Genomic DNA, 25,287 nt, shown 5'->3' on the forward strand with positions numbered 1-25,287 from the left:
AGGGATATAGCCTATAATAATTTAAACTCTCTCTCGCTCTCACAGCCTCTACTATATTGGAGTACAATATAGCCCAACTGAAACTCCACCTAGCCTCCTCAAGGGGTTTGGCAGAAATACAGGGAGGGATGCCAATTGGGTGTTCGAAATCACAGCCAATGTGTGCGGTTGAGTTGGTCTTCAGCCTGAAAGGCGGGCATGACAGATGTCAGCAGAGATGTTTTACAGGCTACATTGTAAGGGGCTTTGATGTCAGGTCACATCTTCGGTCAGATTACATTATGAATTGTGACGGATGCCTCAACTGAGGTGTTAGGCCTACAAGAATGCTATTGTTAGATACCTCAAGGCTCCCTGGTTTCCTGAATCTACAGCTGTTACTGTGCAACTGAGGTTGTTGGATCCCCAATGGAGGCGAGGCACTTGGCACATACAACACACAAGCTTCTTACATGACATGGCAGAGCTTCAACTGCTTGCCCTACTCCCTATACATCTCTTCCATCTTAGTGATGCTGAGGATTATGGTGGAATGTCGACAGTTGTAGAATATACTCCAGTTGTAGATCGTGAAAACATTGCCAGCCACACGGCCCCCTTCTCTCACTGTGAATGCCATCCACAGCCATACCCCTAACCAAACCATAGGATATCATGTTACATTCATTTCGTAGAGATAAGATTCATATCCTGTAGGTCGTTAGTTCTGCAAGTGTCATGTAAGATGATTCACCACAGGAGAACTTCATAAGGAGATGTTATACAGTGTTAGGGAAGCTTCTCTGAAAATCTAGTTTGCCAAGCTACCAGTTACATCACACTGAAGTTAAACGACACTAAAGCTACCGTTAAGAAAAATATAGTTGACTTAACTAAAGTTACTTTGAAATTGTAGTTCACTACCGCCAAACTACTTTTTTGATCAATTATAATATCTAAATCTGAAATGTCATAGACTAGAAGTTGCAAGAACAGACCACTGTGGAGTCGGATGTTAACATCCCGTGTGATTTGGCCTATTAAACACAAAAACGATGTTTTAAGTGACAATTAGGCATATCTGATGCTGGAAATGGAAGGATGTTATAGCCTACTTCACCCATTTTCAATTTTTTTGTTTGTTGCAAAAACAGTAGTGTGTAGTTCCTGTACTTAGCTACACTGCTATATACATGGCAAAACGGGAATGAACTACTGAAAACATTGTCAAGATTTGAATTTAGTTCAACTACCACCAAGCTGCTGCAAAATCTATATGTATAGTTCACTACTCCCAAACACTGATGTTATAGAGTTAGTTATTATGATTAGGTCAACATAGGCTATTTGTTGGCTATGCCAAGCCTTATGACATATTTATGTAGCATGTATGCCTACTAAATGTAAATCTCTATATAAAACATATTCAAATGTAACCACATCTGAACAATGCAGTGAATGGATGGGGGGATGGAGAGAAAGCCTTGGTGTATGTTGTAAAGGTGCTATCTAGAACCTAAAAGTGTTATTCGGCTGTCCCCATAAGAGAACCCTTTGAAGAACCCTTGTTGGTTCCAGGTATAACCCTTTTGGTTAATTGGTTCCAATGAAGCGCATTTTGGGTTCCGTGCAGAACCCTTTCCACAGAGGGTTCTGCATGGAACCCAAAAGGGTTCTACCTGGAACCAAAAAGGGTTTTTACCTGGAACCAAAAAGGGTTCTCCTATGGGGACAGACGAAGAACCCTTTTGGAACCCTTTTTTCCCCCTCGAAGAGTGTAGGGTTAAATGGCTAGAAACAGGAGGATGGATGGATGGGGTGGCAGGGTAAAGGAGCAGCCCTGAGGACACAGTTTTGGATGCTACATAGCACTGCCCTCCAAGAACTGATTTAGGATCAAATTTGTGCATTCAACTCCTGACCTCAGCCACAGGGAGGTAATATAACCAGCTGCTATTAGATTTAGTAGGCTGTAGCACCAAGGGATAGCCTGTATCAAAATGATTGATTGAAATAGTGATTGTAAAATAGTGTAGCCTAATTGAGGTGATGGACAATGCAGCCTGTTATCTGATTACAGAGAGGTAATGACTGGGCAAGGTTGTTATTTTGCCCCAGTAACCTATATAAAAAAACAAATGTAATACATTCCGATACATTGGGCAATTTGAGTCGGCCCCACCCCCTGCTTTGCAAATGGACAAAGGCAACGACAACCCAACATATTATGCCTTGCGTATAGGCTACTATTTATAATTTGTCATTCCATAAACAGTGATGATCAAAAGCTGCTGTTTTTACGGGTGTTATCGTGTGAAATGAGAGGACCGAGCTTGGTATGTGTCAAGTGGAAAGGGACCCCAGTTTATGTGTCGCTGATCCCTTATTCCCAGAGGAATGTTTTTTTTTATCAACGGTCGTCAACATACGGGCGCCCTGCGCTGCATCCTGTTATACTCGAACAAAAGAACCAAATCCTAATTTATCTATTCCATAAACCAAAGACAACAATAACAGTCACATTGACGACCACGTCTATGACAAAATCCCTTTGTGAAACGGTTATTTCGCAATGATGAGATCAAATCTCGGCAGCAGTGGTCCATGCACCTTACCATTAGCCCACACCAATACGCGCACCTGAGACAGAAAAAAATTACAAAAGGAGACCATACAATGGATACAACCCCGCCTTTGATGGGCCACACGAGTCATTTATAATTTTCACATGATTGAAAAACAGGGTTATGGTGATTCTACATGGCTGCAGCAAAGCAAATTGGCATTAACTATGTTCCATAAAACCGAGCGCGCGCCTTCAGCCCTCTATCTTGGTCGCGCAAAACATGTCCAAATAAAAACCCACGTTGATGGGATACACAAAAATGTTTTTATTTAATATTCTTTGTCATTTGCAAAAGGCTCATAACAAAACACATGCCAGAGCAAGCCATGGTGCAGGAGGAGAAAACAGCGCTTTTGTGTCACGTGAAGCGAAGCCATCGCAAGTAGGTGAAATCGCGCAGTAGTCTAACAGTACGGTTGAAACGCGCAGAAACGCTCCGTATCAAACAACGACCATTCCGTACCTTTGCTTTCTTCCCTCTCCTCTTGGTTTTCCTCTGTGGTAGACTCCATGGCTGGCTTCGTCCCATCCATTTGGAATGTTTTCCTTTGAATACTTTTTCTCCCTGGCTTTTGGATTCTGACTTTGCTCTCTCTCTCTCTCCCTCCCTCCCTCACCCTCTCTCACTTGCAAGCTTAGCTCCTCTGTATATACTAGGCTACAATCCCGGTTCAAGATTCAAAGGTCTTGTCCGATTTTGCACAGATTAGTGCTCCCTAAACGATGCCAGCTAACGCTTTGGGCGTATGTCACTTGCGATCCCAATTTGGCGATGGATAAAAACGTTGATCATGGCAGATTTTTAAGCGCCCATTCTATTTTATAGTATAGAATGAACTCAATCACATGACCCATCCCTGCCTCCAGGCACATAGCATCCCTACACTTCCGGAAAAAAACTGCTTCTTCTGCTGTCCCCATAGGGTAAACCATTTTTTTATTCCAGGTAGAACCCTCTTTGGTTCCAGGTAGAAACCTTTTGGGTTCCAGGTAGAACCCTCTGTAAATGGAACCCAAAAGGGTTCTACCTGCAACCAAAAAGGGTTCTTCAAAGGGTTCTCAGAAGAAGAACCCTTTAAGGTTCTATATAGTAACTTTGTTTCTAAGAGTGTACAGCTATATCACACAGGTGAGAGAAAGAAAGCAAAAGAAACAGAGAAAAAGGGAGAGAGATACAGATAGTGAGGTGTTAAATCAGGGTTATAGGTTACTGCACCGCAGGCTGTATCTGTTAGCACACACATGCACCAATGTGTAAAGTCACAGCACTGACACACAAAATACACACACGTCAACGCTCACATATGCACTTGCACTAACCCACAGCAGCTATCACACAAAAACACACCGCCCACTCTCCATCTGGTGACTAGAGGGCTAGAAAGAGAGAGAGTGGGTGATCTACAGAGAGTGAGAGAGAGAGAGAGAGAGAGAGAGAGAGGGAGAGAGAGAGGAGAGAGGGAGAAGAGGGAGATGAGGAGAGAGGGAGAAGAGGGAGATACCGAGAGAGAGAAAATAATACAGAATAGTCTAGGCTTTATTTGATCTGTACTTCTGAAGTATAGTCCTACAGTTTGGGGGATGGGGGGATGGTTACAGACTTTCCCATCCTAACAAAATATAAGATATTTCATGCTGGACAAACAAATGACAAAGAAAAAACGACATTCATAATTCATTTGAATTAATTTTCTCTGTGTACTATTGTTCAGCTCGTTTTCTAATAATACACACACATCCTCAGACAAAGGGACGCCATCTGCCCCGAATCCTCTTAAATAAGGTATTAATTCTGATGCACGTGGCCTAATGCAGCTCAAATGCTTGGTGTCTAGCTGGACAAAGCCTAGTGCTCTGTCTGTTGTAGCAGAGCCACACAACTGTCCAGGAAAGGGGCTTTCAGAGCACTCACAGGTGTTTCACAGAATGTCACCAGTAGTCAGACTCTGAGGGTCCAATATGTGGTGCAAAGATCTTCATATGGAGGCTCAGGCTGGCTATCTGAGCTGAGCACTGGGCAGTGCAGTTTAACCCTACAGCTAGGCTCCTGAACGTTGAATATCGTCACACACACACATCCTCTAATTCAATGGTCATAGAGAGGAAGCAAACAGCAAACCTCCTGGGTGAACCTTCAAGGTCCATTTCCCCCACATCCAATAATCCCTTATGCTGGGTCACAGATTAAGCACTTGTCCAGAAGATGAGATACAGTGGGCCCTGGCATTCTCTCCTCCTGCACACACATAATACACACACACACATACTACACACACTTTGAGGTTTGGATCCAATCTGTTCCAATTTAGGAGATATAACAGGTCAAGCCAATACCGTATATCCTCTCTGGAAATCTCCTGCAGAATTAGACATTGGGCTTTGGTCAAGTAGAGTGGCTATCAGCCCAAATCATAGAATCCTTGACCATAGTGTCATACCAAAAACAGCTGTTCTAGTTATTATATTTCTATGGTTAGTCTCTGGTTGGGATGGACATTGGGGAATCGGGGGATTTAATATCCCTGTATATTAATCCTCTGTATCCATATGACTGTATCCTGTATACTGGCTGTGAATTATCCACTAAGGACTAACAAATGTGGTCTAGACAGGCCAAGAACTAACTCTCTCTCGTTTTAATGTGGCCCTCTAACACACTCTGGTCAAGGCCACCCTGATCACTAGTCTTTGCTGACTTATTCTATGTCCCAGAATTCCTCTCTCTATTAAAGTCCAAAAATGCACTGAACCAAAGATGTCAGCCACATGGCTTCCCTTTAAAGAACTCAACAATGGAACACTGCCTTTAATTCCTCAGAGGAAATGACTACTTACTTTCTTATGACCACAAAATAATAATATTCATAGTTTTAAAAAGTATGAATTAAGGAGAGGGATCGGGACCCCTCTCCTTCCTCATTACTGTGGAATAGAGAGAAACTAGAGCCACAATAGGTCGTCTCTCTCCCAGTAATGAGGCCATTACGGCTCCATTATGCCCTCCGATGTGGAGATAATGGGGAGAAAGGAACAGTCTGGCCTCCCTTTGATGTCCCTGGAAACAACACTGCAGTTATGTCCTCCAATTCTGTCCCACTCCCAAAGAACCTCCATTTTGGAAATCGGTTTACAAAACTTAACCAATTCCGTTAAAGGATATTTATGTATATCTGACTTGGCAAACTGGATCGGTTCGATCTTTCACAAGTCAACACGTGAGTCGATTCAAATATCGACTCAACATCAGAGAGATTATGTTAGGCCGAGGGGATGTTAATCGCTGTTGCTATGGTGACATGTCAACAAGACGACAGCCATAAACTGATTGAAATCTATCAAACTGTAACATGGGTCGTATAAAGGGGACCAAGGTGCGGCGTGTAGAGTGCTCATAATTTTCTTTAATAATGACACTAAACAGAAAACAACAAAAATGACAGCCAACAGTTCCATCAGGTAATACCTACAAAATGGAAAACTACCCACAAAACCCCATAGACAAAACCCAACTTAAATATCATCTCCAATTAGAGACAACACGAACCAGCTGCCTCTAATTAGAGATCATCAAAACTCAACCTAGAACTAGAAAAACAAGAACAAAACATAGAAACAAAAAACATAGACTGCCCACCCATATCACACCCTGACCTAAATAAACAGAAAAAACACAGCTCTCCTAGGTCAGAGCGTGACAGTATCCCCCCCAAAGGTGCGGACTCCTGGCCGCAAACCTGAACCTATTGGGGAGGGTCCGGGTGGGCATCCATACTTGGTATGGATGGGGGCGTAGAGCCCCCACCGCCCGCTGATCTCCCGCTTCTGTGTGTCCGGAGGAACCAGACTGTGGATCATCGCCGGAGGCTTTGGACCGCCAACCGCCGCTTAAGACTCCGGACCGCCGACCGCCGCTGAAGGCTCCGGGCTGCAGACCGCCGCTGAAGGCTCCGGGCCGCAGACCGCCGCTGGAGGCTCCGGGCCGCAGACCGCCGCTGGAGGCTCCGGGCCGCAGACCGCCGCTGGAGGCTCCGGGCCGCAGACCGCCGCTGGAGGCTCCGGGCCGCAGACCGCCGCTGGAGGCTCCGGGCCGCCGACCGCCGCTGGAGGCTCCGGGCCGCAGACCGCCGCTGGAGGCTCCGGGCCGCAGACCGCCGCTGGAGGCTCCGGACCGCCGACCGCCGCTGGAGGCTCCGGGCCGCAGACCGCCGCTGGAGGCTCCGGGCCGCAGACCGCCGCTGGAGGAGCCTCCGGACCGCCGACCGCCGGAGCCTCCAGCTGCAGACCGCCGCTGGAGGCTCCGGGCTGCGGACCGCCGCTGGAGGCTCCGGGCTGAGGAGCGTCGCTGGAGGCTCCGGGCTGAGGAGCGTCGCTGGAGGCTCCGGACTGGTGAGCGTCGCTGGAGGCTCCGGACTGGTGAGCGTCGCTGGAGGCTCCGGACTGGTGAGCGTCGCTGGAGGCTCCGGACTGGTGAGCGTCGCTGGAGGCTCTGGACTGGGAAGCGTCATTATCGGTTCAGGACTAGTGACCGCTGCTGCTGGCTACATGCCATGGATCATCTCTACAGGTTCCGCGCCATGGATTATTCCTACAGGCTTCGTGCCAGGGTTTATCCCTACAGGCTCCGGGCCATGGATCATCACTAGAGGCTTCGTGCCGTGGATCATCTCTATAGGCTTCGGACCATCGCTTATCACTGGAGGCTTAGATCGTGGAGCTGAAACAGGTCTCACCGGACTAGGAAGACGCACCGGCCGTACTGGGCTATGGAGGCGAACTGGAGGGAGAGTGCGAGGAGCAGGCACAGGACGTACTGGATTATGGAGGCGCACTGGAGGGAGAGCGCGAGGAGCAGGCACAGGACGTACTGGGCTACGGAGGCGCACTGGAGAGAGAGCGCGAGAGGCAGGCACATGCTCACTACAATAAGCATGGGGAGTTGGCTCAGGTCTCAGTCCTGGCCCAGCCAAACTACCCGTATGCCCCCCCAAAACTTTTTTGGGGGGCTGCCTCTCGTTCTTCCCCGGTAGGTTCCGATACCTCTCTATTACTTGGCCCCAAGTCCAGTTTCTCCTTTCCGTCCACTCCTTGTGTGACCAGGTGTCCATTTCTGCCTGGGCACGCCGCTTGATCCAATCATGGTGGGTAGTTCTGTAACATGGGTCGTATAAAGGGGACCAAGGTACGTCGTGTAGAGTGCTCATAATTTTTTTAAATAATGACACTAAACAGAAAACAACAAAAACGACAGCCAACAGTTCCATCAGGTAATACCTACAAAACGGAAAACAACTACCCACAAAACCCCATAGACAAACCCCAACTTAAATATGATCTCCAATTAGAGACAACACGAACCAGCTGCCTCTAATTGGAGATCATCAACACTCAACCTAGAACTAGAAAAACAAGAACAAAACATAGAAACAAAAAACATAGACTGCCCATCCATATCACACCTTGACCTAAATAAACAGAAAAAACACAGCTCTCCTAGGTCCGAGCGTGACAGAAACTAAGGATGCTATCGGTACCTAGGACACGTCTTCCGTGTTCTCTCCGACAGCTGTAGTCAATAAAGTGCAAATCTTTGAAATCCTGAGCCAAATATCGATGGCTGTAAAGAGAGTCTAGTAAAGTTTGGAAAAGAAACAGCGACATATATAGTCAACCCTGTGGGTGGATGTTCTGTCTAGGCCAGAGCTGCCCAACACTCTTCCTGGAGATCTACCGTCCTGTGGGTTTTCAGTCCAACCCTAATTTAACACACCTGATTCTACTAATTAGCTGCTCAACAAGACCTTAACTAGCTGAATCGGATACGCTAAATTAGGATTGGACTGAAAACCTACAGGACAGTGGATCTCCAGGAAGACTGTTGGGCAGCCCTGGTCTAGGCCATCAGCAGTTCAACTTATGACATGGTCTATTGACCATCTCCCCAGAGCTAGTGGATGGCCACCCAGACAGAGGCTTTAGAACAAACAGCCGTGTTTTTGTTTTCGCCTCAAGCTGTCTCGGTCTCCCTCCCTCTGAAGAGTTATTTAAAGCCCCTGAAGACCTGCCTCCCCTCCACCGCTTGCGGGACTCTCCATCCATTAGAGAAAAAAACAGGATTTTCTCAATGCACCAAGAACAACAAGCACACCACCCCTAGAGGCATTCTGCATGCACCTGCATCATCCCAAATGGCACCCTATTCCCTAATTAACGGTGCTCTAAAAGTAGTGAACTACTGTATATAGGGAATAGGGTGCAAATTGAGACACGCCCATGTTAGTGGACAAGTTCCTATGATTCTCACGACCCCCATTAGGTCACCCTACTGCAGCCTACTGTGTTTCCTCCAATGGGCGGCCCTTGTCTGACCCCTGAACCCTCTCTGAACCGTCGTCTGAGTCTAGTGTCCTACTAACCTGGGATAGCAGCAACTCGTCCAGTGATGGTGTGTGTGTCTACTGCTTATCGGGTGGGGATGCCGTTTCATCGACTGATCACAAACACCAGCAACAAAACTAATACACACACACACACACAAAATGCACATTATCTGGGAGTGGGCATTAGGAGCCTCCTGCTGATGCTTTAGTCTAATCCTGGCCATTTTAATTGCCTTTGCTTCCTGTAAAAGGGAAACGTTGGCTGGGAGAAAACCAATGGATGTTCTGATTAAGTCAACCACAGCTGGGACTAGAGGACATGGAGGGCTGTGACACAGCAGCGACTCCTATTCTGCTCCCCTGGTTAGACGGGGAAGAGCAGACAGAGCCGGCCACACGGGACGTAATCTGGCAGGATGACCCACTTTCCTGCCAGGCCATTCTCTGCACGCTCTCACCCCGCCCCTACACTGGCGGTCGCTAAGGAGACGCCTAGCTCCCTCTCATCAGGGACTCTGAACGTGGATGCTGGAAAGAGTTCATCCTTAGTAACCAAACACACAAACATCAACAGGGCGAGTTGTAGGTTCTGGCGGCACCTTTCCCAATCCTGCCGACAACCTTGCCTGCTCACTACTCACTCCCCACACAGTTTTACTAGAGCACACACACATACAGAGACACTCACACATGTACATCCATGCAATCTCTGCTGGTCGCGTCCGATTTGGCTCTCAGACACTGCCTAAATGAAAACACCCGCAACTCTAGTTTCCTCACCTTAACTCTGGCTGAACTATACTGTGTGGTCCGACAATTTCCTGAGCCAGCATCCATCCCTAGACATATAGGGATGTGAGGGGAGTTACATAGGGAGGGCAGGGGAGTTTGAGGGTTTAAGAGACTCCAAGACAAAACACTGAGATCCCAGGAATGGAGACACATTGGGATAAAAGTGTCTGAATAACTCAGGGGACAGGTCACAACTCTCCTCTCGAGAAGCAACCACTGTTTGATTAAAAACAGATCATTCATGCATTTTGCTTTCCCGTCTATCTCGTGCATCATCTTCTAGTCAGCGAGCTCAAAAGCCAAGGAGCTGAGGATGGAAATCGAGGCGGGAGTGTGGGGTCTCCCTTAACAACTCACAATATCTCACCACTGTCTTTGCTGACATGCTTTACCCAGCCCTCCTACCCCGCCCCCCACTGTTTTATCTGACTAGCCCCGTAATCCCTCTGGCCCAGATACTGCAGGCAGCTCAACATGATGTCACATCACATCCCCACAGCAGGTACACCCCCCCCCCCCCCGCCCTCCCACCACCACCATTTCATCTATATCCCAGGAAGCCAGGGTCACATGACCAGGGCCTCTGCTTCAAAACAACCCGCCCCCCCACCACCCAGGAAAATGTTGCACCTGCATGGGAACCATAACGCTCCAACGGAAACCTTGGAGCGAATCCTTGTCGCTCCAACGGAATCCTTTACAGTGATCATTCAGAGGCCAATAATAAGTCATTTTGCAGGAGAGAGAACAAACAGGCCTGGGAGATTAGTATCATCAGCGTCATCGTTATGGTGTTCCCATGTAGATGGAAAGAAAGATTGACAGGGCTACAAATAGGCATGCTCGGCCTGTGTGTGTGTGTGTGTGTGTGTGTGTGTGTGTGTGTGTGTGTGTGTATGTATGTTTGCGCACATGAGTGTCCCCAGATCACACGTGACAGGATTGAGACGGTGCTTTTAAGCTCCCAGCATACATAGCTGTCGCTATGGCAACAAGTCATCTCAACGATCCCTCCATCTTCCGTCTCGGAGACCAGAGAAACCAATGGTTGTAGGAAAGTCTCAGAAGTGGCTCCTACCACGGGCATGGCTACAGTAGCCAGACAGCATATGGCGGTCATGGAGATTTCTTTACAGCGACAAGTGGCGTAAGAGAGGAAAGAGAGAGGAGTAAGACCTCTGCTCCGGTCCTCTGTTTACCCAAATATCCAAGTTAGTTCATCTAGTGTGTGTGTGTGTGTGTGTGTGTGTCTGTGCACGTGTTCATCAAGTGTGTGTTGAAGAGGCTCTTCGCTGCTCAACTCACAATAAACAAATGGCCATTTATTTTATATAACAATTATTTTACCAGGTAAGTTGACTGAGAACACATTCTCATTTACAGTAACAACCTGTGGAATAGTTTCAGGGGAGAGACTGGGGGATGAATGAGCCATCTCTGTCTGTGAAGCGCTTCATGAAGCAGTAACTCAACCGATTCCTAACCAACCAGACAAGAGCAAAGAGAGAAGAGAGAGAGAGAGAGAGAGATGGCATCTTGTTAGAGAGGTTGGCTGACATCACTACCTCCCTGGGTAAGAGTGTTGAAGGCTGCTGTTGCTAGAGAGCACAGCCAGTGTCGTGCAACTCTGTCACGGTCAGCCATAACAACCAGACAAGGCTGAAACAATGACACGACACGCCCAGGAACATACTGTAGCTATCTCAGTTCCATTCAACAGAGACGGCAGCGACAACTAAGTGAGGTCCTCGTGGGTAGTCAGTCAGTGTAGAGCACCATGGTTTCCTTTTGATTAGTCAGTCAGTGTCCTAACACTAGGGGTTCTGGGGGGGGGGGGGGGGCAGTGGGGGCCAGTGCCCCTGTGACAACAATTTTGGACCCCTTTGTGGCCCTCCTAAATGTGGAGTATGAAATCATTTTTACATAACACATTTTTGCTATCGTTCTTTTTTTACATCCGTTATTAGACAGTGGCAACGCGGAACACTAATGATTATGAACATGGTCTTTTGCCTGCTAATGCCAGCAATGCAGTGAAGAAAACGATATGACAACAATAACGTCTAATGTAACTGGCCCCTCTAACAGTACAACTGGCCCCAGCTTGGCCCCCCCAGTTGAAATGGTCTAGAACCGCCACTGTGTCCCAAGTCAAACTCTTTGCTCACACAGCAAGCAGAAACAATTTCACTACGAGAATATTCCCAGTCTCTGTTGGGGCAGAGAGTAGTCTGCCATCAGACTCCATGGATACACGCTGCCGGGTCGGCGGAGAATGTCCAGAGTAAAATGAATTATTCCTAGGCCACAGCTGGGACAGAACATTTGGATTCTTTCCCATCCATTTGGGCTACAACAGGGGCCAGGACACACGAGGACGTGCACCCAGATTCACACACACACGATCTGTCACCGCATTCACTTAATTTATTAGCGTAGACAGAAAAAGCTGATATAATATAAAACAGAACACAAAAAAAAATAAAAAATGTCACTGTAGGCTACTACATTCTTTAGACCTATTACTTTATTGGATTATAATTTTTTGTTGCGTAAAATCAGCCAAATCACAGAAAATGCTCAGCATTCATGCATTAGACAGTAGACTAGATTAGGCAAAGGAACTATGAGAGCGCAGTTCAGATGATAGAATGTATACCTGCCACCATAAAGAAAATCACTTAACATCGCCTTAATTTTGTCAATTGATCGCGCTTGTAGGCTACGTCTATGTGCCCACTAAATCAAGCACTCTATCCTGTTGAACACCATTGCTATGACATTAAAAACGTACCCAAGCATGAAGTAAAAAAAAAAAAAAAAGACATGTATACTCAAGTTTTCCTGTTGAAGAAACGAAGAGGAAAGTATTTGGGTATTAATAATTGCACCTACCCATTTTGTTACTTTCGTAGAACTTCAGTGCTTGGCAGATGCGATGTGACAAAAAGTTCTGCAAGTGGGGAGCTGTTTCGTGCAGAGCAGCAGGGCGCGCGCTGGAGCACCAGTGCACGAACGCTAACCCCGAAATCAATGCACCCCATCCCGTGGGGACTGGGGAAGGGTGAGTGACGTCGCTGCTGGGCCTCGGGCCCTTTTTAGTCAATAGAAAAGCTTACTCATGTCTGCAACAAAATTGCATTCAACATATTTTGATCTCTATAATGACCCGCTTGATGTAGTATTTTATTTTAGTATTTAACCTTTATATAACTAGGCAAGTCAGTTAAGAACAAATTCTTATTTACAATGAGGGCCTACTCAGCCAAACCCAGGCGACGCTGGGCCAATCCGGATGTGATACAGCCTGGATAGTAATGATTTTTATTGGGGGGGTTGTTTTTGTCAATACTGTTACAGTGCCTGTTTTTGTAAAATTGAATAAACTTGAATGGGACAAGAGAAGTGACATCAGTGTTTATGGTAGGGGAGGAAATTATCTATAAAATATCACATTTGACCTCTTGGCTTGGCCTCCATGGCCAGTGGGCTAAGAGTGAAATGCCAGGTGATGCAAGACCTCTGCAGCTCCTTACTCTGACACAGAACGTCACCAACGGTTTGTTGCACCATGACCCCAATGTAAATGTCAAGCGTGTGTAGATGTAACTCACTAGAGTAGAGGTCTGGTTCTGTGTGCTGGCCTCTTTTCTAGCAGTTGGACCAGCTGATTACCTGCGACAGTAAGTTGTTTTAAAAATCAAAGCCAAAACCTTCACTACAGCTATGCCGGAATCCACTCAGTGGCTGGATTCTCATATATAACAGACTCAGACCAAATTAAATCAAAGTACCAAAATTCTATTTACAGGGCCATAAATGATCATTAGCCTCACTGAAACAGAATTTGACATTTCAAATCTGATAACGTATTTAGAGTTTCAATTCATCAAACATTCTTTATTAGAAACTATATCAACAATCTTATATATAAAAATAAAAAAACGATTTTGATATAAAACAAACACATGGGAAGAAACCAACACATTGTTGTACCTGAGCCGCTGAGACAGATGCAACCCATCTGAATGTTGAGAAAGAAGCAGACAAACATTGAGGCCAAGGCTATTATGCAGTATCTGGAGATGATGAAATCAAAACGATCTCCTTCTTCATTTGTGGTTGAATGAAATAGGAAAGAAATCCCCCCCAAATATTAAAAAAACAACTACCTTGACAGCAATAAGAGATAGATTGAAGGCTACCTGGACATGAAACCATGCTCGTTGACAGAACAGGTAGCCTGAAAAAAAGATTGAACTTTTGAGTCTGTAAACTTAAATTTGCTGGGGGAGCTTAAACATTTATGCAAATTGTGTATACTCATCCTCTTCTTGTGCCTGCATCTTATGAATTTGTCATTTCATTGTGAAACCAGAAGAACAGAAATACCTGGCTAAGAATGACAGAAACAAAATCCCCCCCCCCCCCCAAAAAATGTTGGTTGACATAAGATGTTATGGTGAGAGGAGGGGAATGTTTAGGCACTGTGATCAGGTTTCAGGGAGTACCTCTCCGTCTCAATCAGTTTCCTCCCTACTGAACATGACCCAGTTTCTCAGCTCTATGTTTCAGGGGGTTGTCTAGACTGGAGCAGTGTGTGGGTGGGCTCCATTGGAAGAACATATGTCCGCAGTGGAGCTACAGTTTTAGAGGGATGACGGGCCAGTATTTAGGCTGTTTCTTGTCACAGTTTCTGTCGAAGGTGAGCTGCACGGCCGTCTCCATGCCCTGGATCTTTGCCGCGTCTTCCCCGTACAGTTTCTTCATCTCAGCGCCTTGGCGCTCGCCCGGCCGCTCAGAGGGGGGCAGCGACCTGGTGGGCCAGGAAATTCTGTGCATGTCCTGGTCGGCCAACACGTAAGTATCCTGCTGCTCCGCCTCCAGCTGCTTCTCTGTGGGGAGGAACACAAGACACAAGGCTGTTAAAGTCAGCCTCAGAATTCATTACATGTCGTTGTAATGGTGCGTTACGTTGTCTACTTATACAGCAATATGACCAAAAGACCATATGACCGTGGTGTTAGGGGGTTATTATAGAGTTATTAACACTCATTGTGGAACTTTTAGATGTAGAGACTGACACACACACACACACACACACACACACACACACACACACACACACACACACACACACACACACACACACACACACACACACACACACACACACACACACACACACAGAGCTCCTCTTTGTGCCGCTCAGTCTGGGCAAAATACTGGCGCAGCTCCTCTGTGATCTCCATGTTGCTGACATCACATTCGATCTCGCTGTCCGAGCCACTTTCCGCGTCCCCCTCCTCGTCATCTGCACCCCCCTCCAAATCCTCTTCCACATGGTCCTTAGCAGTGACCGTCTCCTCCGCTCTCCTCCCTCCACTCTCCACTCTCTCCCCCATGCTAGTCTGCATACCATTTGGGGGCAGTGGGGTACTGTTGGGGGTACCCTGGCCCGTAGGCAGCCTCCCAGGCCTTTCTGTAGGCCTGCTTGTCTCTCTGGTGCCAGTTCATAGCCTGCTGGTAATGCTGCCAGTAGTGGCCATACACAGGGTGGGCAAACCAGGAGTAGATGCTACCATGGTCCTCCTGTCCAGGACAACAGAGGATCGATGACATTGTTATCACCATGATTCATTGATAACACCCAACCAACATACATTGTTTCATCAATGTTTAACGTGAAAAAGCTAACCAAAAAGTGCAGAACTAGGCTAACCAAAAAAGTCCAATGTGGTATCTTGATTCTAGAAAGGCACCTTACCATGGTGGTGCTTCTCTGGCAGCGTGGTTTAGATCGCAGCTACAGTCTGTAAAGGCAAATGCATTGTTGTCATAAAACACTTAATTTCAAAACTTGTACTAGCTAAAGTTAGTTGGCTAACATAGGCGCTCCAGGGGAACCATAGCGAGCAAATGATCAGCAGCTAGCAATGACATCATCAAAACAAAGATGGAGGCAGCTGGCGGTTAGACACACACCAAAAATAAAATAGATATATCCTCAAACGTCAATAGCTATAACATTATTATAGACGGTAACTCACCGTGAATAAATGCACGATACATAACGTATATAGCTCGTTACCTTCATTTAGTGCAGTACACTCAAACGCTGACAAACGCACGCGCGCTGCATACAGCAACCAAGAACCAGGAGAAAGAATATCCCAGAATCCTTTGAAAAAAATTTAAAAAATAAAAGCGATTTAGTTCACGACTCCATGGTGCCACCTAGTGAATAGTAGTTCAAACTAATACATATAGAGCAAGCCGGTTATTTAATCAGATGTGTAGCGCAAGGGCAAAAACCAAAACGTGCAGCCATGGGGGGGGCCCAGGACCAAGTTTGGTAAAACTTTGTTCTAGAGAACTTCACCTGTCAGTTGGCAGTGGCACACACACATACAGGTGCCGAAGATTTTATATGCAATTTGTGCGTCATACATGTGCTCTGCTGTAGTCCAAATTAAATCGGTTGTTTTTGTTGTCATTAGAATGTTTGAGTGTTCAGTGTTGACTACAAAATATGTTGTAAACTATCCAACCTCATACTGTACAATCATTGCATCCATTTTGCCTTTACCAATCAAAGTGGCAGGGTCAGACTGTCGAAATGGCATTGTGGCTTTTAAGCATTTGGAGTGTCAGTTCGTCTGTAACAGCTGAAATAGTGAAACATGATGGTCTACTTCCTCCCAGACAGCACGTCAGGCACACATCCGAACCAACTGGTTTTGGTTTGTTGATCATGACGGACGCAAGATCGGTTTTAACAGAGCAGGTAAGCCTAATAATAACAGTAAAATTTGACATGCTAGTTGTAAAATTTGAAATATTTCCTCTCAAACAGGACATTCAAAAGAAAATACAGGAAACAAGAAAACGATTCTGTATCGAATATGCACAAGGTGAGCGCTCTGGTTACTACTTGTTGTCCTGGAACAGCTGTTTGTGTATAGAGTAGGCTAAAGTAGGATTGCGCAACAACAGCAAACATTTCTCCTGAGAACACTGAAATCCATGTGTATTTACACCTTTTGAAGTGTATATCAACCTAGGGGTGTGTGTGTTCAGTATATGCCACTGTTTTGATGCTGCATAGTTGTCCATACCAATCATAAGTCGAGTATTTTAACCTGAAACTGTCACACATTGTTGAAGACCAAAGCAGTGCACTGCAGCTCAACTGGATTCAATGTACCACACAAACGCACAGAGTAATAGTACTGAGTGACATCCATTTTCCCACAGACTCATCAGACAAGTATGACTCCAGGGATGTGGACAGGTTATGGAAGGATGATGTTTTGGTTGACGGTTATCTGGAGTGGCGTCACTTTGTGGTGGAGGACACCTTGAAGATGATCGATGAGAGTCTTCAGTGGAGAAAAGAATTCAAACTGAATGGTGGTTTGACCTTTGCCTTTACAGAGACTTGATGTCAACCAGTGGCCTTGTCCCATACTGTATAGCTGTATTAATGAACATATAGCTCCAACAATGAACAGTAGAATAGCTGGCTAGAACACATACCAGGTTATTGTGCATTCTGCAAATTGCTGACATACTTCCACTAGTTGAACATGATGGTGTTGATAAGATGTTTCCCGCTTTTAACTTTCTTTATGTAATGAATAGCACTATATAAGTATAATATATAAGAATAATGTATTATTATTATAATTATTATAGACAGCATTGATAGTCCGGTTTGATTCATTTTTTTTAAATATCCCTTTCTCTTCCAGACATCAACGAAAGCTCTGTGCAAAAGTCTCTATTTGAGTCTGGCATGCATTATCTCCATGGCTACGATAAAGAGGGCAACAAACTCTGTAGGTTTTTTTTCCTTCCCCAACGTATGTGCTCACTGCCAATCAAGAAGGTTCTGTGGTGAAAATGTTGTTTCTGAGATACCTCATTTATGGCCACCATCATCATTTTATCTCTTGTAAAAGCCTCATCCTCTCTTTGGGGTGCTGTGATCATTTTTTCTATGCATCTCACTATTCAGATTGTAGTTTCCTGATTTAGGTGCACACACAATTCAAGTTAGGATTGAGATTGGAATCTTGAATTTTTGTATGGTGGATTACAGTTTGTCTTTTTGAGCTATTTGGGTCTCTGCCTTGAAGGCCACTGAGGATTACCCATATGTTGTCTGCCCAGTCTGGTTCAGGGTTAAGCTGCACATGAAGGATGTGAAGATGTTGACGGAGAAGAAAAGGTACGTGGCCTTCTGGTTGGAGAGCTACGCCCGGCGGGAACCAGGGATTCCCCTCACCGTGATCTTTGACATGTCCGAAGCGGGTCTAAGCTGCGTTGTAAGATGTCTGCTCTCCTCTCATTCCCCTCTAGCTGATTTGTGTTGTGGAACTTGGTATCAATGTCCAAACATTTTGTGTTAACAAGTCACTGAGTGGATCTTTACACACTAATGCTTGTCTTTGGGTGCTTTTAAACTACCTTTTGTGAAGACCTACTAAGGTAAACCTGAACTATTCTACACTCATGCATGTTCTGTTATTTCCTTTCCATATTATGTACAGTTCACTGTGCACGACAAGCACGAACATGTAGTAGGTGGCAAGCTCTGAAGTACTAGATGCTGACTATTAAATGTATTCCAACATTTTTCTCTCTGAAGTGGTTTCTTAGGAGCGTAAGATGGTATAAACAGAAGCAGTGTCTGGAATACATTGAGACAAAGTATTCTCCGTTGCCCAATCTGGGTCATGCCTTAGCTTGGGGCTCAAAATATGGCAGGAGACGTACAGCACAGCTGTGTGCTTTCAAGACAAGTTTCTCCTCACATGCCGGGTTGAAAGATTTATTGGTTTATTTGTTGAAAATATTTATTTGAATGATAGGAATTCTCTTCTTTTTTCTGTTGTAGGACATGGATTTGATCAAATATATAATCAATTGCTTCCAAGTGTATTACCCTAGATTGCTTTGTGAGTATCCATTTCTTCTGGTGTGCTTCCAACACAGGAGGCTGCTGAGGGGAGGACGGCTCATAGTAATGGCTGGAATGGAGTAAATGGAATGGTACCAAACACATGGAAGCCATGGGTTCGATACCATTCCATCAATTCCCTTCCAGCCATTACTATGAGCTCGTCCTCCCCAATGAAGCTGCCACCAGCCGCCTGTGGCTTCCACCTGGTGCATTTGGTCCCATAGCGTAAAAGGACTCAGTGAGCCCAATTACATGCCTTTATTGCCTACAGAGAATGTAAAATTAATCGTGTTATGATTTATGTGTCCTATTTCATTATTCAGCCAAAATGCTCATGTACGAGATGCCATGGATCATGAATGGTGAGTCACTTAAAGAAGAAAATGCTTCCACTCAATGTCACTGTTGCAGTCAATACTACTAACTACACTCCCCCCATCTTCTATATATAGCGGCATGGAAGATGGTGAAGAACATGCTCAGTCAAGACGCCATCGACAAGCTGAAGTTTGTGTCCAAGAGGGACATCCAGAACTATGTTGACAGGGAAAACCTCCCGTCCTACATGGGAGGAACTGTGTGTAACTTACCGCTCAATGGCCACAATGACCCCCATACATCCAAATATCTACTGAGCACATAAGCACATGCAGATGTTCAAACATCTGTGAATGCCCATTGGCTAACATGACGACATACATGCACGTTTCTTTCGGTACAGTGCATATGATGCACAAGGCAGACACATGACCGACATCTACAAGAGTCATACATCCACGTTCTTATGTAAAGCTGCTGTATCTGTGCACACACACGTACTTGCATGCATACAAACAACGCCATTTACTGGTATCATGCATACAGTACATAAACCAATACTATTTTGTATACACACACACCTTGCCAGAATTCATCACCAGTACGTTATACTACAATGATAAATAATTGATGTAATACAAATGCATTGCATTTACTATGGAGTTGTTTTCTCATTTTCTCCCAGGACCCATTCAAATTCAGTTACCCACCGTTGCCTGATGACATCTTCCAGAACCCCATGTCAGAGACTGGACAAGAGGATGACACTGAGTCAAAGAATGATGACCTGGAGGCCAAGGACACCCTGGAGCCGAGCTCTCCTACACTCAGAACCCGAAATGTTGTCCATCGTTCCCCTTACGACACCCCTTGGTTTTAATACTGAACTTTGTTACACTCTCGAATCTCATAAGTGCTTTGAATGATATCAACAACAGTAACATTAGTGTCCTTGATTTCTCGGACTTTGTCTGAGGCAGGTATACTTGGTACAGGACGGGGACAATGAGGGCTCCATCAGATGGAAAGGATCCCGTAGGCCAACTGTCACTTTCAAAGGCACCTCACTCTGTATCAGGTTAGCTTTGGATTCTGTGTATTTGCCCTGATACATACAGTATAGTGTAAGCACTTCCAAAACGTATTGAGTCACATAGTTTCCAACCACAGACCTCACACTACCTTTTAAGGTTATGAGGCAACTGTTTACACTGATAGCTGCTAGACGGAGATGATATGTGGCTCCCACACTCTCGCTCTCTCTTTCCAGTCCTGATGATGAGTTGTGCTTTGGCCACAGAGAGGGTGAGAAGAGATGTCTGATCATGCTTAATAATGTCACCAAAAACCAAGTGGCTTTCAAGGTCAGTTCTCATGTTGCTCTTTTTAAGTGTGTGATTGCATCATTACAATATACTTGTATGAGAGCAGCCTTGTTTGTGTTTTGCCGCAGGTGCGGACCACAGCCCCAGAGAAGTACAGGGTGAAGCCCAGCAGTAGCAGCTGTGGGGCGGGCAAGAGTATGGAAATCACTGTGTCCCTGCATGGAGGTACTACATATCGTAGCCCTAATTCTTCCATCTCCTCTGTCTCTATGTAATACACTGCTCAAAAAAATCAAGGGAACACTTAAACAACACAATATAACTCCAAGTCAATCACACTTCTGTGAAATCAAACTGTCCACTTAGGAAGCAACACTGATTGACAATACATTTCACATGCTGTTGTGCAAATGGAATAGACAACAGGTGGAAATTATAGGCAATTAGCAAGACACCCCCAATAAAGGAGTGGTTCTGCAGGTGGGGACCACAGACCACTTCTCAGTTCCTATGCTTCCTGGCTGATGTTTTGGTCACTTTTGAATGCTGGCGGTGCTTTCACTCAAGTGGTAGCATGAGACGGAGTCTACAACCCACACAAGTGGCTCAGGTAGTGCAGCTCATCCAGGATGGCACATCAATGCGAGCTGTGGCAAGAAGGTTTGCTGTGTCTGTCAACGTAGTGTCCAGAGCATGGAGGCGCTACCAGGAGACAGGCCAGTACATCAGGAGACGTGGAGGAGGCCGTAGTAGGGCAACAACCCAGCAGCAGGACCGCTACCTCCGCCTTTGTGCAAGGAGGAGCAGGAGGAGCACTGCCAGAGCCCTGCAAAATGACCTCCAGCAGGCCACAAATGTGCATGTGTCTGCTCAAACGGTCAGAAACAGACTCCATGAGGGTGGTATGAGGGCCCGACGTCCACAGGTCGGGGTTGTGCTTACAGCCCAACACCGTGCAGGACGTTTGGCATTTGCCAGAGAACACCAAGATTGGCAAATTCGCCACTGGCGCCCTGTGCTCTTCACAGATGAAAGCAGGTTCACACTGAGCACATGTGACAGACGTGACAGAGTCTGGAGACGCCGTGGAGAACGTTCTGCCGCCTGCAACATCCTCCAGCATGACCGGTTTGGCGGTGGGTCAGTCATGGTGTGGGGTGGCATTTCTTTGGGGGGCCGCACAGCCCTCCATGTGCTCGCCAGAGGTAGCCTGACTGCCATTAGGTACCGAGATGAGATCCTCAGACACCTTGTGAGACCATATGCTGGTGCGGTTGGCCCTGCGTTCCTCCTAATGCAAGACAATGCTAGACCTCATGTGGCTGGAGTGTGTCAGCAGTTCCTGCAAGAGGAAGGCATTGATGCTATGGACTGGCCCGCCCGTTCCCCAGACCTGAATCCAATTGAGCACATCTGGGACATCATGTCTCGCTCCATCCACCAACGCCACGTTGCACCACAGACTGTCCAGGAGTTGGCGGATGCTTTAGTCCAGGTCTGGGAGGAGATCCCTCAGGAGACCATCCGCCACCTCATCAGGAGCATGCCCAGGAGTGGTAGGGAGGTCATACAGGCACGTGGAGGCCACACACACTACTGAGCCTCATTTTGACTTGTTTTAAGGACATTACATCAAAGTTGGATCAGCCTGTAGTGTGGTTTTCCACTTTAATTTTGAGTGTTACTCCAAATCCAGACCTCCATGGGTTGATAAATTGGATTTCAATTGATTATTTTTGTGTGATTTTGTTGTCAGCACATTCAACTATGTAAAGAAAAAAGTATTTAAAAGATTATTTCATTCAGATCTAGGATGTGTTATTTTAGTGTTCCCTTTATTTATTTAGCAGTGTATAAACCCATCATTCAGGTTTTGAGAAGGTCAAGGACTAGCCCATGTGGAATTGTTGCTGTCCTCTAATTGTTTGTGGTCGAATTCCCTCCTCTCTGATTGGCTCTCAGGGTCCCTGTGCTCTCCTCAGGACCGCTTCTTAATCATGGCTGCTGAGATGGAGCCATGTAGCGGTGGGGGGAGCACAGACCTCGCCCAGTTCTGGAAGGGTGTCCCAAAGGCTAAAATAATGGAGCACAGGTAGCACAATCTATTACACACACAGAACACAACTCAAACCAGTTTTATGAGTATTGGTTTGTTGACTGTCACCAAAGGCAACAAGGCCTCAAGGACGCATGTGTAAGGACTGTTCACCAATGGTCTTCTATTTTCTTTACCTTCAGGCTGCGGTGTCGAATGCTAGAGGGCATCAAGTCGGCACTCAGCCCTGTGACTGACAGGTCTCACAAAATGGAGACCAATGGCTACCAAGACTTGCACCCCACGGTGAGTTGTGACCTCGGGCGACTGACACACACACACACACACACACACACACCCTTATTATGCAAATGTCTCAATAGGACAATTACATATTTACTATTATCTTTGCCTGCTGAAATGTTCAATCTATCAAGTCCATCTGAAGTCAGTTTGTGGTCTGAAAAAGGTCTGATACTTCACCTGAGTCGTGTTCCATATGGAAGGGAAAATGTATTTAAATGTTTTGCAACTGAAGACAAAAATGGGCATTTCTTACAGGACAACGGAAGGTAGCCCTACCATGTTTCGGTCTGTTTTCTTCCATTTGGTGCCTAATGAATATTCCGTTGGTGCCCTCTGATCCTCCCCCAGCTCCTTCAGTTGATGGCCAGCAGCTCCAGGCTGGAACAGAAGATGGACCACTGCCTGTGGTGGCAGAAGCTCTTGACTGTACTGGTGACTGCACTGACGGCCTTGGGCTTCTCTGCCCTCTACATACAGTACACTGGGGATTGGCCATTTTGAAACTTTCCCATAGTGGAGGAAGAAGACAGAAGGACCAGTCACAGTGGAGTCAGAATGAAAGTTGATTTCTGATTGGAGCAGAAATATGAGGAACTGCTCGCAATCCACTCTATGACCTTTGGACACTGAATATAATGATATTTCCACACTATCAGGTTGGACTAATACTGTGAAATTATGAAAGTAATTATAATGCCCTTTTAGTGTAAGACCTGTTTGAGTGGGTGATGGCTCGAAGGGATCTAGCTTTTGTCAAGTTAACGTCAGACTTGACTTTTCATAGCAGGTTAGGAGAATTAGGTTAAGGTTGGCAACCTTTTACATTCATTTGACAAAAGCTGGAGCCCTTCTCGCCATGACCGTTTTGATGGTATGGAGTTTTGGCCTGCCTGGTGACATCACCAGGCGGTAAATTATTTTATAGACCAATAAAAGAGGGTTGCAAACCTCTCTGCCAATAACAGCTAGTTTTCAGTTTTCCCGTACCAACTCAGACCACTCCCAGTCAGTCCTAGCAAAATTATTGCTTGAGAAATTTCACTTTGCTAAAAAGCTATTTTTGTTTCTTTTTTGACCATGTTTTCAATTAAAATCACAGTAAGGCACTTAATTATTACCCAGAAAATGATTTGATATTGAGATAAGACCTTTTTAACCTATTTTCTGAATTATGTGTAACTTGAACTATTTACTATGGGTTTAGATGAATGGAAGACCACAAATAGAATTTTATAGCCAACATGTCGTCTTGGTGTTTATACAGTGTAATTTACATTAGTTGTTACATTGTAAAAGTCCTGTAGCATTTTACCTTGATTCATCTGCAGAAGCAGCCAAATACCTACATACACTCTGATATAAACACATTTATTGATTTGATTAAAAGATAATGACACTCACTCACCTCTCTCCCTTTGACACCAATGCAAAATAATTGTGCTCTGAAGCACATTCTGAGATATTTACGGAAGTAATCAACGATTGTTGTTTTTTAAAACACCTGTCTGTCACTATGCACTCCGCATCCAACTAACTTACAAGGGATTGGGAGAGACACATTCATACATTTTTCTGAACGAAATAAGCAACGTTGTTTTTAATTGGTCTACTCTACTGCATAGTGTGTGGTTGGCGTCTTTTGGCGGAGGAGCCCCGCTTTGAGCAGATGGCGCTGGGGTGACCTTTCACCTCCCCTGATGTGACAGGCGTTCTGGAGGGAGGTGTCGATGGAGAGAGAAACAAACGTTCTCCTCCCAACACCTCCACTGATTAGCTGGGGACATGGCGGCTAGGTGATACACCTCAGACAGAGATAGACAATTTAATGGCTGACACGCATTCCGTGCGACAGATGTGATCACTAGGTGTTTTTTTTCTCTCCCTGGTAGTTTGCTTGTGTAATTATCTTGACTGTTATTATACTAATTGAGTGTGATTCACTATTTGACTCCCTCTTTGATGCTGAGGTACAGCCTTCCAAGAATAGATGTAGAGATGTACAGCAACTGGCACATTAGATAAAGTATGTGTGATTGTTAAGTGGTGATTGTATTGCCCCCATCTTCTTTGTCATTGTTGACAATGGTTCTGTAGCCTAAACCAATTTCTTATTACATCTATTGGACACTTTGGTAATATCTGTATTGGTCGGTCTTGACTTGATACCGAAGAACATGTTCCACAACTGTGGATCATCCTTCACTGTTTTGGGACGTGTCCTCATTCTGTGTAGGCTATGTCTGCCTGCCACCCAAATGTTGGTTATACTAGAAATCCATAAAGAGAAGAGAATGGGAGCCATTGTGGGGGTGTAGTAAGAAGCTAATTACAAGGTGTCAAAACCCCAGGGATGGAAATGGGGGGACCAACAGTTTTATATTATGTGAGATGGGAAGCAGAACAAAAACAGCTTTTAGTCATTGCACGACAAACAAGCTACAGATCTCAGGGGAATATAATCGTATGATGTGACAATTATAGCAGGCTGCACTAGGATGCCCACATTGGTTGCTAGGGACAATGGTAATAATGCATTATCCCAAAGGTTGGAACAGGTTTGT

The 25,287-nt window shown here is 45.5% G+C and overlaps 2 protein-coding genes across 8 annotated transcripts in view; one reads left to right on the plus strand and one right to left on the minus strand.

Annotated features, from left to right (window-relative positions):
• The window catches only part of LOC106574403 (neuronal membrane glycoprotein M6-b), a 39,608-nt gene extending 23,605 nt beyond the window's left edge, over positions 1-16,003 (minus strand). The window contains exons 1-4 of one of the 6 annotated variants that reach the window (XM_082962865.1): positions 15,866-16,002; positions 15,542-15,587; positions 14,963-15,366; positions 12,670-14,669 (exon numbers count right to left, since the gene is read on the minus strand). In XM_082962865.1, coding sequence (XP_082818991.1) covers positions 12,670-12,673 — 4 coding nt within the window. In that variant the 5' untranslated portion in view covers positions 12,674-14,669; positions 14,963-15,366; positions 15,542-15,587; positions 15,866-16,002. Of the gene's footprint in view, positions 1-3,068; positions 3,475-12,669; positions 15,367-15,541; positions 15,588-15,824 lie in introns of those variants that run through there. The other 5 variants (XM_014150265.3, XM_082962864.1, XM_014150266.3 and 2 more) reach the window with 5 other exon arrangements.
• A 14-nt stretch (positions 16,004-16,017) lies between these two features.
• On the plus strand, positions 16,018-23,832 carry LOC106574402 (motile sperm domain-containing protein 2). 2 transcript variants are annotated; one of them, XM_014150260.3, is made up of 16 exons: positions 16,018-16,188; positions 16,480-16,561; positions 16,631-16,688; positions 17,032-17,187; positions 17,529-17,615; positions 17,950-18,104; positions 18,677-18,737; positions 19,066-19,104; positions 19,195-19,319; positions 19,746-19,901; positions 20,041-20,138; positions 20,331-20,424; positions 20,514-20,610; positions 22,348-22,477; positions 22,624-22,726; positions 23,075-23,832. In XM_014150260.3, exons 1-16 carry the CDS (start codon positions 16,067-16,069, stop codon positions 23,225-23,227), a joined length of 1,716 nt encoding a protein of 571 aa, XP_014005735.2. In that variant the 5' UTR covers positions 16,018-16,066; the 3' UTR covers positions 23,228-23,832. The 2 variants fall into 2 exon arrangements, with proteins under 2 accessions (XP_014005735.2, XP_014005734.1); XM_014150259.3 differs by lacking the exon at positions 16,018-16,188 and having other exon boundaries at positions 16,251-16,561.
• Positions 23,833-25,287: the final 1,455 nt, after the last annotated feature.

Source organism: Salmo salar, chromosome 16, assembly GCF_965601325.2.
Source record: "Salmo salar chromosome 16, fSalSal1, whole genome shotgun sequence".
NCBI classification, from domain to species: domain Eukaryota; kingdom Metazoa; phylum Chordata; class Actinopteri; order Salmoniformes; family Salmonidae; genus Salmo; species Salmo salar.

Coding starts and splice junctions, on each gene's coding strand:
- LOC106574402 (XM_014150260.3), top strand. CDS start 16,067: ATGTGTAGCGCAAGGGCAAAAACCAAAACGTGCAGCCATGGGGGGGGC. Junction 17,188..17,528: donor AAAAGAATTCAAACTGAATG/GTGGTTTGACCT, acceptor TTTCTCTTCCAG/ACATCAACGAAAGCTCTGTG. Junction 22,727..23,074: donor ACCAAGACTTGCACCCCACG/GTGAGTTGTGAC, acceptor ATCCTCCCCCAG/CTCCTTCAGTTGATGGCCAG.